The sequence below is a fragment of the Apus apus genome, chromosome 1 (genome assembly GCF_020740795.1).
Source record: "Apus apus isolate bApuApu2 chromosome 1, bApuApu2.pri.cur, whole genome shotgun sequence".
Lineage (NCBI taxonomy): Eukaryota > Metazoa > Chordata > Aves > Apodiformes > Apodidae > Apus > Apus apus.
In genome coordinates, this window is record NC_067282.1 from 205,618,233 (window position 1) to 205,638,751 (window position 20,519).

At 52.9% G+C, this 20,519-nt stretch overlaps 2 protein-coding genes across 3 annotated transcripts in view; both read right to left on the reverse strand.

Annotated features, from left to right (window-relative positions):
- AHCYL2 (adenosylhomocysteinase like 2) overlaps window positions 1–8,308 on the reverse strand; it is an 84,837-nt gene extending 76,529 nt beyond the window's left edge. Inside the window, exon 1 of the mRNA XM_051612304.1 lies at window positions 7,886–8,308. Within this exon, the coding sequence (XP_051468264.1) occupies window positions 7,886–8,281 (396 nt within the window). The 5' untranslated portion in view covers window positions 8,282–8,308. The remainder of the gene's footprint in view (window positions 1–7,885) is intronic.
- A 5,561-nt stretch (window positions 8,309–13,869) lies between these two features.
- On the reverse strand, window positions 13,870–19,638 carry SMO (smoothened, frizzled class receptor). Of its 2 annotated transcripts, XM_051612287.1 has the most exons (12): window positions 19,438–19,638; window positions 18,405–18,614; window positions 18,143–18,315; window positions 17,736–17,955; window positions 17,342–17,465; window positions 17,164–17,256; window positions 16,869–16,977; window positions 16,493–16,678; window positions 16,030–16,178; window positions 15,806–15,940; window positions 15,094–15,655; window positions 13,870–14,962 (listed from the first exon to the last, which is right to left on the reverse strand). In XM_051612287.1, exons 1-11 carry the CDS (start codon window positions 19,582–19,584, stop codon window positions 15,111–15,113), a joined length of 2,091 nt encoding a protein of 696 aa, XP_051468247.1. In that variant the 5' UTR covers window positions 19,585–19,638; the 3' UTR covers window positions 13,870–14,962; window positions 15,094–15,110. The 2 variants fall into 2 exon arrangements, with proteins under 2 accessions (XP_051468247.1, XP_051468236.1); XM_051612276.1 differs by having other exon boundaries at window positions 13,870–15,655.
- Between the last annotated feature and the right edge of the window lie 881 nt (window positions 19,639–20,519).

Here is a 20,519-nt window from a genome sequence, read left to right on the forward strand (position 1 = left end):
GCAGACCGGATGACCTTAGAGGTCTTTCCCAACCAGAGTGACTCTAGGATTCTGTTCATCCCAGACACTCACCCCTGCCTGCTGATTCTCGAGCACCCAGTGTCACACTTGCAGCAAAGCCTTTCACCTTAGACAGGAGCAGCCACCCGCATCACCAGGTCATTTGACTCTCAGAAAAGTCCCTGCAAATGCCACTAACTTTACCAAACTGTTCTGCTGGTCACAGAGTCTTCTGGAAAGTCACACAAAAGCCTCTGGCTCTCTTTAAGCACCCTTTGCACTTGAGATCTCTGCAAACTTCTGGATAACAAGAAGTAAAAAAATATTTCAACACGTAATTATCACAGAACGGTTTGGGTTGGAAGGGACTTTAAAGATCATCTAGATCCAACCCCCTGCATGGGCAGGGACACCTCCCACCATTCCAGGCTGCTCCAAGCCCCATCCAACCTGCCCTTCAACACTGCCAGGGATGGGGCAGCCACAGCTTCCCTGGGCAACCTGTTCCAGTGCCTTCCTACCCTCACGGTGAAGAATTTCTTCCCAATGTCTGACCTAAATCCCCCCTCTTTCAGTTTAAAACCATCATCCCTTGTCTCATCACTGCCCTCTCTGGTGAAAAGCCCCTCCCCAGCTTTCCTGGAGCCCCTTCAGGTACTGGAATATGTATTTTCCTATAACGATACTATAATAAATGTATTTAACAGCAGTTAAAGGTTCTCTCCACAGCACAAACTGTGTGAAAGCTCCTTCTTGGGGAGAAGCACAGCAAGCCAGGACACCAAATTAATCAGCATCATGAACACTTCTGCAAAACAAGGAGGAACAACTTCTGATTGACCTCAACAGCCTCCACTCTACAAATTTTCCTTTGGAGTAAGCACAGATTCCACGAGCTGCACCAATGAAAAACCTGAATTTTGGTCAGGGAGCCACTCATTCACCAACAGCTCCACCCGTGAGGTTGAATTCCTGCTCTAACCAAAGCTGCAGCTTTTTTTTTTTGATGCAAAAGATGCAGAGCCACACTTAGCTACACTGACCTTCCTAAAAATAGAGCTAAAAAAAACAATAAAGAAAAAGAAGTTTTCTAAAGATTCAGGCCACAGCTGGTGGGCAAAAGCACAACAGCAATTTACTGCTTCAAGGCCTCGAGTAGGGAAAGGGTCAACTGAGAAGCATTCTCCAAAACAAACAAACAAAAAAACCAACTTAAAAATTACTTCTTTTCAACATCTTTTACCTCAGAGCTCCCTGAAGAACCATTATTTCAGCTTCCTCAGCCCTCACTTACTGACCTCCCTGAGTTTGGATGAAGCTGAAAGCCCAGTGAGTCTTCCATGAACCCACTCATTTTTCCCTGTTTGCAGTGACCCCCTCTTGTATATGTATTTACAAACCTGCTGCCACCAAAGACCCTGACCCACCTCTGGCAGCCCTCTGATGGGAACTGAACTTCATCACAGCTTCTCTGGGCTGAAACTGAGGCATTTCAGTGGGATTTTTTGGGGTTTGCTACAAATGTTTAACTGCAGACCTGAGGGCAGAGGATTTTGTGCAGGAAATATTTAAAGCTCCTTGTATCCTTAATTCACCCTGTTAAGTCTGTAACTCGTTTGAGCCAGTTTTGCTGGGGTGTCAAGCAACCAGCCCCTGGTATTTTTATCTAGAGGCTGGACCTTATTTTTCAGGCTGTCTCCCTTCCATTCATCATTTAGATTCTGTAACTTGCCTATGGCTCATCTCTCCACGTGGGAATCGAGGAGGACAATCAGCCATCCCACTTCGCTTTCCTTCCCATGACTGAGGTTCTACCCCTGGCTCTCTCTGGCTTCAATCTGCAAATCTGAAGAAAATAAATATCAAAGAAGAAAATTAAGTGGCTTGTTTTTGTACTCGTAGTTTGACAGAACACTTGGAGCAATTCTGCTCTCTCAGTCTTTAGGCTTCTTCAAACTTAACCAGTGGTGCAGGTCACTCAGTCATGAAACGTGCCTGTTCCCTCAGCCCTACAAGCTGACTTCTTTATTTTCAGTTTTACCTCCACCTCTTTCTCCTGCGAGTTAAATCATCACAGTGCTTTGCAATTCACTAGGCAGAGTTAAAAAGTAAACCTAAAAGGTCAGACATGGCTCTGAAAGTTGTGATTCCTTCACCTTCCTCATCTTTCACCCATCAGGCCAGGGCCAAAGCTGCAGTTGTGCTTTCCATTGCTCATAAATCCAAGCACCAGAATTCTGTCCCTCCGGGAAAAACACCACCAACACCAAGAGCTTTGTGTGTTTCAATGTGTTTTAGCTTGAGAAAGCAGCAGAAAACACCAGTTTGCCAGGTGCAGTCAGAAGGTTTGGGGTACACCCTGAACCCCAGCCCAGCCTCCTGCGTCATTCCCATTCTACCATCTGCCATCTTCCCGCTCTCCCAGCCATTATTCTTATTTGTATCCCTTTCCCCCTCACCCCCCAATTCTTTTATCTTCCCTTCTGCAGCCTCCACGCCAAAGGTTGACGTATTGATCTTTGTACACAGTTCCAAGCAAGTCACACGCAGGCACCTTCTAAAATTAAACTGCACACGTTGGTCGGGAGACGGAGACGTCATAAAAAAATATGGCCTCCGATGAGAGGATTTTACTAAATAGCATTCCAGCTGCACTCCTTCCCAGCAGCACCTGGGAATTCAGCCTCGGGAGGGAAACATTTATCACCAGCATTTATCATGAGGGGTTAGGAACAGGGAGGAGAAGAAAAATCAAGGCACAAGCAGGTGGGAAATCCTGAACGGAGCACGCGCCTGCCGAAGAAAGAAGTCCCTCTGCCCCCCAGGATGATGTGGGAATGCTGGGGGGAAGGGAGGGCTTACAAGGGAAAAGCTGGAATTTCATGGGAAGCAGTGAAATCTGCTGGGAGCCAAGGTCAGAGTCATCACTTAGACAAGCCACATGGGAGTCATTGAGAGCTGTAGCAGAGCAAAGCTCCCGTGGCAGCTCCCTGGTCAGGGGACGTGCCAGTCTGGTGAGCACCAGGCATTTATCCCGATGGAATTGCTGGGCTGAGGAACTGTACAGCCAGCAGGCTGTGGAAGGAGGTACTCAAGTGGTGACAGGACACCGGGGTGTCGTGCACACCTCCACGTTGTGTCTTCTGCTTTACCCAGCAAATCAATCCCTCCCAAAAGCTCTTGGCTTAGTGCTGCTAAGGAGCCAAAGATCCGCAGCTGGAAACTCCAGGGCTGAGCTCTGCTCTCCCTGAGGAACAGCTGCCAAAACCTCCTTTTGTTTTGTGACCTGGTACATGTTTCATGGGCAACTTCACAGCTACAGAGCTCCTGTCATTTCAGCTACCCGAGGTGCAGCACAAGCATCTACTAAACCCTCACTTACCAATTAAGAATCATTAACCCAAGAAGAGCCAACCTGCTCTTCTCTCAGCTAACAAAAGAGGGGCACAGAGTCCGAGATCACCCCGCTAATCACTTTGGGAGTCAATTACAGCCCCTTTCTGGCTCCTAACAACATTTCCAGAAGTTCTGCTAATTTGTGTCCAGTTCTGGAGCTCCAAACACAAGAGACACGGAGCTGTTGGAGCAAGTCCAGAGGAGGCCATGGAGATGATGGGAGGGCTGGAGCAGCTCTGCTCTGGAGACAGGCTGGGAGAGTTGGGGTGTTCAGCCTGGAGAAGAGAAGGCTCCAGGGAGACCTGAGAGCACCTTCCAGTGCCTGAAGGGGCTCCAGGAAAGCTGGGGAGGGGCTTGGGACAAGGGCAGGGAGGGATGGGAGCAGGGGGAAGGGTTTCCAGCTGGCAGAGGGAGCTGGAGCTGAGATGTGAGGGAGAAATTCTGGGCTGTGAGGGTGGGGAGAGCCTGGCCCAGGTTGCCCAGGGAAGCTGTGGCTGCCCCATCCCTGGCAGTGTTGAAGGGCAGGTTGGATGGGGCTTGGAGCAGCCTGGAATGGTGGGAGGTGTCCCTGCCCATGCAGGTGGGTTGGAACCTGATGATCTTGAAGGTCCCTTCCAACCCAAACCATTCTATAGTTCTGTGATTCTATGAGAAGTGGTCGTCACCCCCCAAAGCCAACGACTGATCAAGTCACCACCAAAGCACCATTCCAAATTAAAACTGTAAACAATTCCAGTGACTCAGGGCCTTGACTCACAGCCACGGGGAAGTTTAGCCTGGGACACCTGGAGCTGTTATTCAGCTACACAGTTCACCTCATTTTGGGAGCTGAGATGGCAAAACAAACCCCTCATCTCCTGAGTCACCCCAACCAGCTGCTGCCAGCCCTGTCACCGAGGCTCGCGCTGCAGCTGAGACAACTCAGCACCCAACTGCTGCTGGAGAGTCCTCTCCACCCCCCCATCTCCACCAACCTGCTCCTGCCACTTCTTCATCATCCCCAGCTCTTCCTCAGCCCTCAAGTTGCAGGGAATCGCGTTGACAGGAAACTAGCCCAACTCAAAGCAAGGAACCTGATGCAGTTTGAGGTCTCTGAACTGCCTTGTGTGCGAGAACCTGGCAGGGGGAAGGGAAGAGGGTCAGGACACACTGCCAGAGGCAGGAGATCTGGACCACCAGAAGCTCAGGCCATCAGCCCACGCCTCAGACACAGGTCGAAGACCCACTCATCAGCCCTTCTCAGAGGCAACCAGCTCAGAAGCAGCACCAGACAACCCTGGGTTGGCTAAATCTGCCTGAGGAGACACACGGACAGGTCAGAGCCACACCCGTTAGTCAGAGTTAGCTGCAAAAGTCAAGTCCAAAGCCACCTCAGAAATGAGGTCCTCAGGGCAGTTCTTGAGTGTGGGGACCTAGAGCAAGAACCCAATGAGAACAGAGACATGACTATGGAGATCTTCACCTAGATCTGACAGAAACCACCCCTGTAGGTACCACAAAGACAAACCCAGCCCCAGCCAACCTGACTTTGACCTCTGGGTTTGCAGGAGTGCCACCATTCCTCCCGAGAGCAGATCTGGGAGACTGCAGAACCAGGACAGCACACCCGCTGTGGTATCACAACCAAAACAAAGCAGTCACCTCCAGAAATAAAAATATCAACTTGCCAAGTTGCCACCACCTGCCAACCCAGCCCCACATCCCATCCTATCCAGGCCCACCTAGAGGCCAATGGGCCTGAGAAAAATCCTGAGCCCACATCAAGATGGTTGTAAAAGGAGAGGGGAGTCAGAGGAGACCTGGAGGACAGACATAGCTGTTTACTGGGAACCCTGTGCTTGTGGCACAACTATGACATAAACACTTGCTCACACATCCCCCGATAGGTCAAAATTGCAAGGAAAGGGGAAAAAACTGAAAAAATTATTATGAAATACATATATATTAATATATATACGTGTATCTACATATTATATACATATCATATATATACACGGACTGGTTTCATACCTATTTTTTTCATCTATATACATTTAACCTATAAACCAGTCAAGAAAATCTACAGAGATATTTTTCCCACCGAACACAGAAACAACAACAGTTCACTTGGTTTCACTACCAATTTGCTATGATCTCACCTATATTTATCTTTTAAATAGACTTTTACTCCCAGTACTAAGGAAAAGTTCTATTGGATTTGACTAAAATGACAATTTATCTGCTTCTTCTAGCCTTATTTTTGCACTAAACCTTCCTTTGACTGATGCCTCAGGCTCTACATGCCCAGTTTTTCCATGGCAGGGACTGGGAACAATTTGATGGCTACGAAATCTGGTGTTTTATTTAAATAACCTGAGTTCCTAAGAAACTGTGGAAAGGACTCCTTGGATTTGGAAATCTGGTAAATGAAATGCCCAGCACCCTCTCTCTGGAAAGCAACAGCACAGGGAGGAGGGGGGGAAAGAAAAAGGAACATGATGTACTCCCAGAGAGCCTCCATCAACACATCCCGCTTCCTTTAGCAACCAGATTGTCAGCTCTGAAACAAACTCGTCCCCCAAAGCTTCCTGGCTCCTCCAGGTTCCTCCTGAAAAGCCTTTAGCTCCTCTTCTAACGCATCCTCTGCTGCTTTTAGGAGTTTTCCAGGGAGAGGGATTCCCAGATTCCCAGACTAAGCAATGCAAATGGGTCGCCTCCTGCCAGACAAGAGCCGGACTTCAGGCAGGGGAGGGGAGAGGAGAAAGGGCTTTTTGTTGTTTAACACACACAAAAAGAAGAGGGATAAGGGAGGAGTTTATACTTGAGGAGAAATATGGATACCCTGAGGGTTTCTAAGTATAGAGAGATTGGATTAGGATATCCAACAGAGAGGGGTTCCAGATGGAAATCACAATATTAGTGGAAAAATGTCCTTTACCAAGGAATTAACCCCCCCCCCCCCAAGGAGGAATTTCCAAGGGGCTGAAGGAGCCTTTGATCCAGACTCTCCTCATGGGCAGACCCGGCTTTACAGGGATGCAATCCCTCCCAGAGAATTTCTAGGAGAAATCCCAGTTTCAAGGAAGCCCCACGGGAGGAGCTGATGGTTAATGGAGACAACATCCCTCATCCTGGGCCTTCTGAAGGGACTGGAAACATCAGAGCGACAACGAAGGAGGGTGGAAGTCCAGCAACGTGTAGGTGAAGCTCTCATGCCAAAACTCCAGGAGCAGGGATGCTCCCCTTACAACAGAGACACTCCATCCCCTACAGGTTCTTGCATCCCAGAGGGGAAAACACCTTCCCCTGTGATTTCCCAAGGGAAAGGTGCCAGGCACCAACCACTCAGGTCACTCCTACTCAGGAATTTCTGTGGAAAATGTGTATTTTCCTGCAGGCATCCCTGGAGGGCCCCCGTGGATCTACAAGAAGCTGTTTCCATAGGGGAATACACACATCCCCCTCCTTATGGGGAGCATCTCCAGCCATGGATGCCCCCTGCCTGAGGGACACAGCTCCCTGCCACGTCCCGAGGTGCACAGCCAGCACACAGACCCTCAGGCAGACCCACCCCAGGGGGTGTGTGGACACACCCGTGTCCCACGTGCAGCGGGTGTGCCCGGTTGTCCCTCCCGTGCCAAGGGGACAGGCACCTTTCCATACACGTTTTTATCTGGTGTTTCCGTATCTCCAACCAAGCCGATAACCCCGGAGGCATGAACTCGCTGTGAACCTGCACACACCCCACAGCTCCCGTACCTGGCACCCACGGGCACGCCGGGCACACACCCTTCGTGGTGGGCACCTCTCCCCAGGGGGGTGTGGGCACGTCCAGCCTGTTGTGCGTGGATCCCACCAGGCAGAGACACACAGGGATGCAAAGGAGCCGATGGGACCCCATGATCCTGGTGGAGCGTGTTCCCAAAAGGCAGCCAGGGCCGCGGGGACACCCCCGTGGGGTCACGGGAGGAATCCCCAAGGGCCACCACGGCCACGGGAGCAATCCCACAGACACAGGAGCAGCCCCACGGGAGCGCTGGGGACCTCCACGGGTACGGGAGAAGCAGTACGGCCACGGCAGCAGCTCCCGTGGCCACACCAGAGACCCCCACGGGCACGGGAGCTGCCTCACAGACACCCCAGAGCTCCCCCACGACGACAAGAGCTGCCCCACCCGCAGAGACCCCTACAGACACGGGAGCACCCCACGGGCGCAGCAGGAACCCCCACTGGCACGGCGGAGACCACCCCCCACCCCCCGTGGGCACCCGCGACACCCCAGAGCCACGACAGCGGTCTCGGTGGGCACAGCTCCACACAGACACACCGGAGACCCCCACGCCGGGACAGCCCCACACCGCGTGTCCCCGTCCCCCCTCCCCGGCGGGGCGGGGTGTGTGTGTGTGTGTCCCCTCACCAAGCCGGGGGGGGGGTTCCCCAGGCCGGCAGGTGGGTGCTCTCCCCCGCCGTGTGTGTGTGTGTGTGTGTGTCCCGTTCCACGCCCCGCTACCTTCTTGACGGTGCGCGGCGCCTCGGTGACGGTGCCGTCGGGGCTGACCAGAGCCTCGGCCGCGGCTCCGCCGCCGCTCTCGCCGCGGTGCCGGTGCTGGGGATGATGCGGGTCGCTCCGTTTCATGGCCGAAGCCTGCGGCACCTTGGAGGCACCGGGAGGCAGCCCGGCGGCGGGCAGCCCGCTGAGCGGAGGCCGCTCCCCGCCGCAGGAGGAGGAGGAGGAGGACGCCGGGGCCGCCGACAGGCACGGAGGGGCGGCGGCGGCGGCCACCCCATGCCCGGCGGGGTGAGCGGCCAGCGGCTCGCACGGAGGCCCCGCCGGTTGATCCATGGGGCCGCCCAGCTCCTTCAGCTCCTTCAGCTCCACGGCGGGCGCCGCCACCTGCACCGACATCGCCGCCGCCGCCGCCGCCGGGCCCGCCCGCCCCCTCACGGCCCCGCGCGGCACGCCGGGACCTGCAGTCCTCCCGCGCCGCCGCCACCCCCCCGCCCCGCCTCGCGACTACAACTCCCGGCAGCCCCCGCGCCGCCCCGGCAGCGCACCGCCCGCCTGCCGCTCGGCGCGGGGGCTGCCGGGAGTTGTAGTCCCCGCAGGGGCGCGGGATGGCGGCCCTGCAGGCTGGTCAGGGCCTCCACGCCGCTCCCGCACCCCCTTGGGGACCGGCGCTGGACCTCCCTCCCCTGGGGAGAAGTTCGGGTTGTTTTGGGTTCATTTTCACGTTTTAGCGGATTTTTCTTCTCTTCGGCTCTGCGCACCCCACCGCAACCCCCGGGGCCAGGCTGCTCTCCCGGCCCTGCGGCTCAGCCACAAGGGAAAAGACCCTTGGAAATGAGGAGCAAGAGGTGCTGGCCAGGCAAGAGGGACATCGAAGAGGCAGAAAACGGGCTGTCCTGCCAGGTCCTGCCAGCCCACAGAGCCCCTCGGTGGCTCGGGCCTTTCTTCAGGGGGCTTCCTGCTGATAAAAAGCCACCTTCTTCTAAACCCCAGTTCTTCAGGACAGCTCCTCTTGGAAGGGAAGTTCAAACCCATCCATGTTTGGTTGGGTTTTTTTTTAATTATCATTGTCAGTGTTAATGGACGGTCTCTGGGCACAAGGCAAGGACTGGAGCCTGTGTGCTAGAGGGTGTGGGAACACGATGTTCCCACCTCTCTGAGGGACAGGAGGTCGTGTCCAACGTGTTGGAGAGGTTGGAGGCAAAAGGAGTTTGCCCTGGAGAGAATCCAGAGGAGCCACGGAGATGATGGGAGGGCTGGAGCAGCTCTGCTCTGGAGACAGGCTGGGAGAGCTGGGGTGTTCAGCCTGGAGAAGAGAAGGCTCCAGGGAGACCTGAGAGCACCTTCCAGTGCCTGAAGGGGCTCCAGGAAAGCTGGGGAGGGGCTTGGGCCAAGGGCAGGGAGGGATGGGAGCAGGGGGAAGGGTTTCCAGCTGGCAGAGGGAGCTGGAGCTGAGATGTGAGGGAGAAATTCTGGGCTGTGAGGGTGGGGAGAGCCTGGCCCAGGTTGCCCAGGGAAGCTGTGGCTGCCCCATCCCTGGCAGTGTTGAAGGGCAGGTTGGATGGGGCTTGGAGCAGCCTGGAATGGTCCCACCGTGCAGGGGTGGGACTAGATGAGCTTTAAGATCCCACCCAAACCGGGGATGGGGCAGCCACAGCTTCCCTGGGCAACCTGGGCCAGGCTCTCCCCACCCTCACAGCCCAGAATTTCTCCCTCACATCTCAGCTCCAGCTCCCTCTGCCAGCTGGAAACCCTTCCTCCTGCTCCCATCCCTCCCTGCCCTTGTCCGGAGAGAAAAAGACCAGAAAAATAGCAGAAATGTAAAAAATTCCCTTTCAAAACCCCTCGGGATGACGGATTCCCAAATTCCAGGAGGATTCCAGCCTGATCTCCGAGATCCCCGAGCACCCGCTGCTTTGCTCCTAAGTGAAATCAAAAAATGACACTTCCCAAAAGCAGCATTTGGCCCCAAAAAGGCAAAGCAGCCAACAAGCCCCCCCTCCCATTTGGGGGACACCCCATCCGGATTTTGGGGGTATTCCAGCCCAGAGTGGCAACAGGATCCTCCTAACCCCCCCAGTTTGCAGCCAGAGCCCACCAGTGTCCCCCCACACTGTCCCCAAAGCACCCGGGGACACTTCCCAGCGTAAATGGAGGGGATGGGGATTTAAAAGTGGTTTGAAATAGGTTTTAAAGCAGTTGGAAGTGGTTTAAACCAATTTAAAGCAGGTTTTAGCGCCGTTTAAAGTAGCTGAAAGTGGTTTTTAAAGCAGTTTGAAGCTGCTTGAAACAGTTGAAAGTGGGTTTTTTTTTAAGCAGTTTGAAGCCAGTTAAAGCTGTTTAAAGCAGCTTCAAGTGTTGTTTTAAAGCAGCTGGATGTGGTTTCTGAAGCAGCTCAAAGTAGTTTAAAGCAGTTCAAGGCAGTTTTTAAACCAGTTCAAACCAGTTTTGAGTGGTTTTTCAACAGTTGAAAGTGGCTTAAAGCCACTTAAAACTCTTCAAAGCAGTTCAAAGCAGTTTTTAAAGCAGCTTAAAGCAGTTCAAAGTGGTTTGTAACAACAGTTCAAAGCAGCTTAAGGTCGTTTTTAAATCAGTTTGAAAGCGGTTTAAAGCAGTTGAAAGCGGTTTAAAGCAGCTCAAAGTGGTTTTGAGTGTGGTTTGAAGCAGTTTACACCAGTTTAAAGTGGTTTTTAAATAGTTTGAAGCCGTTAAAACCAGTTTTAAATGGTTTTTAAAGCAGTTCAAAGCAGTTTCCAAAGAAGTTTAAAGGAGCTTCAAGGTTGTTTTTTTAAAAGCAGTTGAAAGTGGCTTCTAAAGCAGTTCAAAGTGGTTTAAAGCAGTTTAAACCAGTTTTGAGCAGTTTTTTTAAACAGCTGAAAGTCGTTTAGAGCCATTTAAAACCATTTTTAAGCAATGTAAAGCAATTCAAAGGAGTTTTTAAAGCACTTTCAAATGGTTTAAGGTGTTTTTAAAGCAGTTCAAAGCGGTTTAAAGCAGTTGCAAGCAGTTCAAACCAGTTTTTAATGCAGCTTGAAGCAGTTTAAATTGTTTTTTAAAGCAGTTCAAAGTGGCTTCCAAAGCAGTTTAAAGCAGCTTTTAATGGTTTAAAGCAGTTTAAAGTGGTTTAAAGCAGTTTAAACCAGTTTAACGTGCAGTTTAAAGCAGTTTTTAACAGTTCAAAGCAATTTAAAGTGGTTTTTAACAGTTGAAAGTGGTTTCATGCAGTTTTTTAACAAAGTTTAAAGGGGTTTAAAGCGGTTCAAATTGGCTTTTAAAGCAGTTTAAAGCAGTTAAGCCACTTTGAAGCACTTTTTAAAAGCAGTTTAAACCAGTTTAAAGTGTTTTTAAAGCAGTTTGAACCAGTTTAAAGCAGTTTTTAATGCCGCTGAAACCAGTTTAAAGCAGTTTGAAGAGGTTTAAAGCAGTCTGAAGTGGTTTTTAAAGCAGTTCAAAGTGATTTAAAGTGTTTTTTTAAGCAGCTTGAAGCAATTCAAAGTGGTCTTTAAAGCAGTTTAAAGTGGTTTTTAAACACAGCAGTTTAAACCAGTTTAAAGCTGTTTGATCCAGTTTAAAGTGGGGGATTTTTTTAAAGAGTTGAAGGTGGTTTAAACCCATTTAAAAGCTTTTAAAGCAGTTTAAAGCTGCCTAAAGCAGTTTGAAACAAAGTGGTTTTTAAAGCAGCTTCAAGTGGTTTAAAGCAGTTTAAAGTGGTGTTTAACACAGTTTAAAGTGGTTTAAAGCAGTTTGAAGTGTTTTTTTAAAGCTGTTTAACGTAGTTTGAAGCAGTTTAATGCAGTTTAGTGTTGCTTAAAGCAGCTTCAACTAGTTTAACGCAGGTTTAATGCTGTTTAAAGAAGTCCAAAGTGGTGTAAAGTGGTTTAAAACGGTTTTTAAAGTGGTTTAAAGGTGTTTTAAAGCAGGTTAAAGTGGTTTTTAACAGTTGAAAATGTTTTAAAGCAGTTTAAAGGGGTTTAAAGCAGTTTTTAATGGTTTAAACTGGTTTAAAAGCATTTAAACAGTTAAAAACTGTTTTTAAAGCAGTTCCAAATGTTTTTTAATGCAGTTTAAAGCAGTTCCTAACAGTTTAAAGCAGGTTAAAGTGGTTTTTAACAGTTGAAAGTGGTTTAGAGTAGTTTTTAATGCAGCTTAAAGTGGTTTTAAGCTGTTTTTACTGCAGTTTGAACTGGTTTAAAGCAAGTTTTAACACAGTTTAAAGCAGTTTAAACTGGTTTAAAGCCATCTATAACACTGTTTAAAAGTTTTTAAAGCAGTTCAAAGTGGTTTTTAATGCAGTTTAAAGCAGTTCCTAACAGTTTAAAGCAGTTTTTAACAGTTGAAAGTGGTTTAAAGCAGTTTTTAGTGCAGCTTAAAGTGGTTTTAAGCCATTTTTAATGCAGTTTAAAGCAGTTTAAACTGGTTTATAGCAGGTTTTAAACAGCTTAAAGCAGTTTAAAGGGACTTAAAGCAGTTTTCAATGTAGTTTAAAGCAGTTTAAACTGGTTTAAAGCAGGTTTTAATACAGTGTAAAGCCGTTTTTAACAGTTCAAAGTAGGCTTTAATAGTTTAAAGCAGTTGAAAATGGTTTTTAACAGCTCAAAGTGGTTTAAAGCAGTATAAAGGGGTTTAAAGCCATTTTTAACACAGTTTAAAGTAGTTTAAAGTGATTTAAAGCAGTTTTTAATGCAGTTTAAAGCAATTTAAACTAGTTTAAAGCAGGTTTTAACAGTTTAAAGCAGTTTGAAGCAGTTTTAAACAGTTTAAAGCAGTTTTAGTGCCGTTTAAAGCAGTTTTTAAAGCAGTTTAAAGTGTTTTAAAGCAGTTTAAAGCGGTTTTAAGCACTTTAAAGCAGTTTGAAGCCATTTCTCAGGAGATTGGAGCTCGTTTAGGAGAAAAGACAAAACCCCACAAAGAGTCCCCACTCTCCATGCCTCCCCAGAGAGCCCAGGGCAGCCACTGGCAACAGGAATTTGGCCAATTTAATACTGATACAGGAGATTTGTCCTTTACAGAGCAACAAATGAACCCAGGGAGGTGACCAGGACAGTGAGAAATCCAAGAACCTCCTGGGATGGGACAGAGATGTGCAGAGATAATGGAGAGAGACAAAACACCAGCAGGGACTGCAGTCCTCCCATCTCAGGGCTGAGCTGCAAATGGGGGTTTTGTGGGGTCTTTTTTGGGTTTTTTTTTTTCTTAAAAAAATAATAATAATACTAAAAAGCTTTGCTGTAGAATTTGGTACCCCCAGACAGCAACGGTGAGGAAATTTCTATGAGGAAATTACTAGGTGGATAGATGATGGTAGAGCGGTAGATGTGGTTTATCTTGATTTCAGTAAGGCATTTGACACCGTCTCCCACAGCATCCTTGTAGATAAGTTGATCAGGTATGGGTTTGGTGATCAGGTAGTGAGGTGGATTAGGAACTGGTTGATGGGAAGGAGTCAGAGAGTTGTAGTCAATGGGGCAGAATCTGGTTGGAGGCCTGTGACTAGTGGAGTCCCTCAGGGGTCGGTACTGGGACCAGTGTTGTTCAACATCTTCATCAACGACCTGGATGAGGGTACAGAATGTACCCTCAGCAAGTTTGCTGATGACACCAAGCTGGGAGGAGTGGCTGACACACCAGAAGGCTGTGCTGCCATTCAGAGAGACCTAGACAGGCTGGAGAGTTGGGCGGGGAGAAACATGATGAAATTCAACAAGGGGAAGTGTAGAGTTTTGCATTTGGGGAAGAACAACACGATGTCCCAGTATAGGTTGGGGGCTGACCTGCTGGAGAGTAGTGTAGGTGAAAGAGACCTGGGGGTCCTGGTGGACAGGAGGATGACCATGAGCCAGCAATGTGCCCTTGTGGCCAAGAAGGCCAATGGCATCCTGGGGTGCATTAGAAAGGGTGTGGTTAGTCGGTCAAGAGAGGTTCTCCTCCCCCTCTATTCTGCCTTGGTGAGGCCGCATCTGGAATATTGTGTCCAGTTCTGGGCCCCTCAGTTCAAGAAGGACAGGGAAGTGCTGGAAAGAGTCCAGCGCAGAGCTACTAAGATGATTAAGGGAGTGGAACATCTCCCTTATGAGGAAAGGCTGAGGGAGCTGGGTCTCTTTAGCTTGGAGAAAAGGAGGCTGAGGGGTGACCTCATCAATGTTTACAAATACGTAAGGGGTGAGTGTCAGGGAGATGGAGTTAGGCTCTTCTCAGTGATGACCAGTGATAGGACAAGGGGTAATGGGTGGAAATTGGAGCATAGGAGGTTCAAGGTGAATATCCGAAAAAATTTTTTTACTGTAAGAGTGACAGAGCACTGGAACAGGCTGCCCAGAGAGGTTGTGGAGTCTCCTTCACTGGAGACATTCAAAACCCACCTGGATGCGTTCCTATGTGATGTACTCTAGGTGACCCTGCTCTGGCAGGGGGGGTTGGACTAGATGATCTTTCGAGGTCCCTTCCAACCCCTAGGATTCTATAATTCTATTCTATAATTCTATAACGGTGAGCCTGGCTTGCCCCAGGATTGTAAAGTCTGGGGGTTGTTTTTGTTTTTTCTCGTGGCTCAGGGAGCACCCGCTGTGCTGCCCATCTAGAAGGCACTTGGGACCCCTGAAAAAAACAGGGGTGCACCCCAAGGAAAAAAGGGTATGGTGCTGCTGGTGAGGTGGGATGGGGGGGGGATCAGCTCATCCCGCTCTCAACCCAAGCACCCGAGGGGAGGCCGCGCCCTGTGTTATTATCATACAAAGATTAAAAAGAAATGAAAAATTAAAACTCAAACCCTATTGGCACCAGTTTTTGGAAGCTCTACGTACCATCTAGCCATGGGCAGGGGGTGGCAGGGCATCCTGGCACCCCAAAGCTCACCAAAATCTATCCTGATCAATGCTTGCCCGCTGGCTCTGGGGGTGGCCACCTCCTCCTGTCCCCCTTGGTGACACAGGCATTGTCCCCCTTGTCCTCAAATCCCTGCAGGACTTGGGTGGGGTCTGTTTCTCTTCTCCCAGTGATGCCAGAGGGATCCCAAAGCCCCTTCTGCTGGGCTGGGATGTGCATCAACTCCATCTGGGGCGATGTGGGGAGAAACGTTGTCCTCTGAAGGGGGAAAAACATCAGCTGTGGCCAAGCTGGAGGGATGCGTAGAGGGGCAGGGTGGCTTTGGTGTCCCCTCACGAGCTGCCCACGCTGGGTGGGTCTTGGGGTCTCACCCCCGGTTGTCCCCTCACCAAGGTTCCCACCAGGCTCAAAAATCCGAATCGGCATCCAGCAGCTCGGCGTCCACCAAGTTGGTCCGAGAGTGGATGGGGGCCAAGGTGGCCCGGTGGCCCTGAGTCCTTGTCCCTCCACCATGGAGCAGGGGCCTGGGGGGCCGCAGGGGACCCCCATTGTGCTGCCAGCGCCCGCTGCTGGGGCCGGGGCTCTCCTCCTCTTCCAGGGACCCGCTCTCGGGGCAGAAGGGGTTGCTGATGAGGTGGAAGACGTTGGCTCTGCGGTGGACGTCCCATGGTCCCCGGGTGAAGGTGGCTTCAGGTGGGAGACCCGGGAGAACGTCAGGGTTGAAGGTGACCAGGCAGGGCTGGGGGGGCAGCCGGGGCAGGCGAGGGACGGTGCTGGAGGCCAAGGGAGCTGCGGATCTCCCCAGGCAGGGTTGAAGACCTGGGGACACCTCTTCCTCCTCCTCCTTCTTCTTCTTCTTCCTCCGCTTCTTCTTGCGGCCGCTGCGTTTCTGCAGCTCGGGGGAGAGGTCGGCCTCCACCACCCAGAGGTTGGCCCTCTCCTCTGGTGGCACTGTGGGACATGGGACAGGTGACAGCAGCCACCTCCTGCCCTGCACCCCCCCCACCAGACCCAGCCCCCCAGCTCTGCCTCCCTGCATGTCCCCAACATCCCTCAACCCAGCTCGTCCCCTAGATCCCAAGGTGGTCCCCAGGGACTTGCCAGGTGTTGCTACAGGTGTGACGGAGATGTCCTGGGGCAGGATGGCTCCTCTCCTGGCCACCATCTTGGTGACATGCTGGGCCCAGGCTGAAGACACGTCAGCCGACGGCTCGTTGATGTCAAACGCTAACCCAGCTGCAATGACAGCGGGGGAGCCGGGTCAAGGTGGGGACAGGGGGGACCTCGGGGTGCTGCCAAGGTAGCCACATCCCACGGGCACGTACCCACGGGGCCGTCGTGTGACACGGTGTGCATGCTGAAGGACAACTCCTGGCCGGGGTCACGCAGCAGCTCCTTGCGCTTGGAGAAGGCCTTGGCGATCATCTTGCTCTTCTTGATCCTCTTGGGCTGGTCATCACTCTGCCCTGTCAGCCTGGGGGGGACACGGTGGGTCAGAGGAGGGACATGGGGTGGCCCAGGCACAGGGACCTTCCCCATCTCCCCTCCTCTGGACAGGGACAGCAAGGGCTGGGGACTGTTGGATGAGTCCCCTGGGGCTGGAAGTGTCCCACAAACAGGACACAAGACAATTGTGAAGGGAGAGGCCACCCCATTCCTGAACTGCTGCGAGGTCACCGCTCATTGAGCTGATGGGACAAAATCTGGGGTCAGCCTCCAACATCTCAGGACGTTGGATGGGGCAGGAAGGGTCACAAGGAGGTGGGGTGACATCCTCAGGGGTCCCACCTGCACCAGGTGCGCTTCCAGATGAGCAGGGTGGCCTTGGTCCAGACCCAGGTGCTCATGGAGACGCCGGTGCCGAACATGGCGAAGAGGTTGATCTTCTCCACCAAGAGACTGGGCCGGTTCTTGATCTCACAGTCTGGGATGGGCTTGTTGGTCTGCGTGGCGATGGTCACATTGGCTTCACACCTGCAGGGACACAGGTGCGACAGTGGCCATGAGGAAGGGAACACCCAGTGACTGAACGTGATGGGGCTCTGCAGGGTGGAGATGTGGTGCAAACACTGGTGGGGATCTTGGGGTTCTCCACTCTGCAATGTCCCCCGCTCAACGTGAGGTGCTGAGATGCCACCAGCGTCCCCATCCCTGTCCCACTCACAGGACATATTCCCGGAAGCTGCGTTCCCACTCTGCCTGGTTGAAGAAGTCATAGAAGTGGCAGCCAAAAGTGATGAAGACGAAGCCGAAGGCCAAGAACCCAAAAATGCCTGGAAGAGAAGGGGGACAAATCCTGGTTTAGCTGGACAAAGACGCTGTGCCACCATCCCTTCAGCCTTGTCCCCTGCTGCAACCACCCCCAGGAAGGTAGGATAGGCTTGTCTGGGTTCAGGGGACGAAATGTCCCCATTCCCACCGGAATTCCAATGGAAACAGTGTGGATGGAGCCCACCTACCCAGCCGCAGCATGGTCTCATTGATCTTGCTGGCTGCCTTCTCACTCAGCAGCCCAGGGTGGTTGCTCTTGATGGAGAAGAGCGTCATGACCCCTACGGTGGAGGGATGAGGTGGTCAGGGGTGGGTGGGGACACTCAGAGTGCCCCTGTCCCCACAGCAGGGCGAGCTGGCACCCACCCCGGATGAGGAAGTAACCCCCCACGATGAGGACCAGCCCGATGGGTGCCAGGACGAAGCCGGCCCGGTAGCGGTAGTTCTTGTAGCCCACGAAGCAGATGCCACTGACAGAGTCACCGTCCACCTGGGAGAGATGGGGACAGAGGATGTCACTTGGCTGCGGCCACCCCTCCCCATGGCACGTCCCCAGGGCTGGGCATCAAATCTCAGAATCGTTTTGGTTGGAAAAGACCTTTAAGATCATCGAGTCCAACCCTTCCCTCAACCCTGCCAAGGCCACCACTGCCCCATGTCCCTCAGCACCATCTCCAGGGCTTGGAAACTCCCCCAGGGATGGGGACTCCCCCCCAGCCCTGGGCAGCCAGGGCCTGACATGGGATGGTGGTCCTGTTACCTGTGCCACAGCCAAGATGGCCACAGTGAGGACGAAGGGGATGGACCAGGTGATGAGGTGGAAGTAGGAGGTCTTGCCCAGCAGCGGCTGGTAGGTGGTGCCCAGCGCCTTGAAGGAGGTGTGCCAGGCATAGGTCAGCATGACAAACCAGATGACACCCGACATCAGCGAGTAGTAGACGATGACAAAGATGATGACGCAGGAGAGCGTTTCATTGGAGCTACGGAGGGAGGGAAGAGGTGTCACCATGAGGGGACACACGGGAGGAAAAGCCTCTCTCCTTCCCCAAGAGTGAAGCATCCTCCATGCTCCCCAAGAGGCCCGGAAACCTCAAGAGCCCTCCTTGCTCCAGGGGACACCTCTTGGCACGTGACCCAGAGTGGGACGGGGACGAAGGGGACACGTACGTGGGCTCCCCCAGCCTCATGGTGCCATCAGCCCGGCAGACGATCTCGTTGCGGGCGCCGTCCATGAACTGCGCCAACCAACCGATGCTGCCCACGAAGAAACAGGCGTTGACGTAGAAGAGGATGACGGCAGGGTAGCGGTTGGAGTTCCTCCAGTCAGCGACAAAGGTGGCCTGTGAGGGGGGTGTAGAAAGGGACAGCTCAGTGCCCAGTCCCCTTCTGGGGACACCTCCCCATGTGCCCCCCCGAGGCAGTGTCTCACTAAGGTGAAGAAGGTGCAGAAGATGGTGACGGAGCTGAAGGCGGCGATGTAGACGTGCATCTCGCGGTGCTCCTTCTCGGTGAAGAGCGGGTTCTGGCACTGGATGCCACAACCCTCCACGTCCTCGTACCAGCTCTTGGGGTTGTCCGTCCTCACCAGCGGCGCCTCACACTGCCCCGAGCTGTTGAACTTAATGTTCTGCACCTCGTTCTGCCACAGGAAGAAAAGGGGGTTGTGAGGAGGAGGAGGAGGCACCCCCACAGCAAAGGACGTGATGGGCATTGAATCACAGAAACGTTTTGGTTGGAAAGGACATTGAAGATCATCAAGGCCAACATTTGCCCAGCCCTGCCAAGGCCACCACTGCTCCGTGTCCCTCAGCACCATCTCCAGGGCTTGGAAACCCCTCCAGGGGTGGGGACTCCCTGGGCAGCCTGGGCCAGGCCCTGACAACCCTTGCCAGGAAGGAATTGTTCCCCAGATCCAACCTCAGCCTCCCCTGGCACAACTTGAGGCCGTTCCCTCTGGTCCTGTCGCTTGTTCCTGGGGAGCAGAGCCCGACCCCCCTGGCTCCAACCTCCTCTCAGTTGTAGAATCATTAAGGTTGGAAAAGACCTCCAAGATCATCAACCCAACATCCCCATGCCCACTAAACCATGTCCCCAAGTGCCACATCTAAATTTTTTAACATCTCCAGGGATGGTAGCTCCACCACTGCCCTGGACAGCCTGTTGCAGTGCTTGACCACTCTTTCAGTAAAGACATTTTTCCATCACTGGTGACCAAACCCCCCAGGTCCTTTTCCCCCAGGCACTTTCCAGCTGCTCTGCCCCAAGTCTGGAGTGTTGGGGGGCTTGGTGTGACCCAAGGGCAGGACCCAACACTGGGCTGGTTGAACCTCATGCAATTGGTCTCACTCCATGGATCCAGCCTGTCCAGATTCCTCTACAGAGCCTCAGCCCATGGATCCAGCCTGTCCAGGTCCCTCTGCAGATCCTCCAGCAGCTCATCAGCCCCCCATGTCCCCCCGTACCGGGCAGCCCTCGGGGAAGCGGTCGGTGGTGCACTTGAGGAAGTCGGGCCAGCCCCGCTCGCGCTCCACGATGGTGCAGGGGGCCCGGGTGGCCTGGCAGAGGGTCTGGCTGGGCAGCTCCACCTGCCCGTCCTCACACTTGGGCATGTAGACGGCGCAGAGCAGGGGCTGGATCACGTCCCAGCAGCGCGGGGCGTTGCGCAGGCCTGGGGACAGCGGGGACAGGGCTGTCACCCCCAGGAAGGACCTGCCTCATCCTCAGACCCCAGGGGGACGTGGGGTGGGGTTGGGCTCAGCACCCGACCCCTGTATACTGCTCCCCTCTACTGCACCCATCCTGTCCCCTGCTATACTGCTCCCCTCTACTGCACCCATCCTGTCCCCTGCTATACTGCTCCCCTCTACTGCACCCATCCTGCCCCCTGCTATACTGCTCCTCTCTATACTGCACCCATCCCCTGTCCCCTGCTATACTGCTCCCCTCTATACTGCACCCATCCCCTGTCCCCTGCTATACTGCTCCCCTCTATACTGCACCCATCCCCTGTCCCCTGCTATACTGCTCCCCTCTATACTGCACCCATCCCCTGTCCCCTGCTATACTGCTCCCCTCTATACTGCACCCATCCCCTGTCCCCTGCTATACTGCTCCCCTCCATACTGCACCCATCCCGTCCCCTGCTATACTGCTCCCCTCTATACTGCACCCATCCCCTGTCCCCTGCTATACTGCTCCCCTCTATACTGCACCCATCCTGTCCCCTGCTATACTGCTCCCCTCTATACTGCACCCATCCCATCCCCTGCTATACTGCTCCCCTCCACTCTCCCCACCCCCAGGCCCTTGCTATCCGGTTTTCTGTACCCTCCCCACCCTCAGACCCCCGCTATACCACTCCCCCCCTACCCTCTGCTGTACCCACCCCCCGTTTACACAGCTGTCTACGCTGCACCCCATCCCCTGTCCCCCACTATACTGCTCCCCTCCATACTGCACCCATCCCCTGTCCCCTGCTATACTGCTCCCCTCTATACTGCACCCATCCCCTGTCCCCCTGCTATACTGCTCCCCTCTATACTGC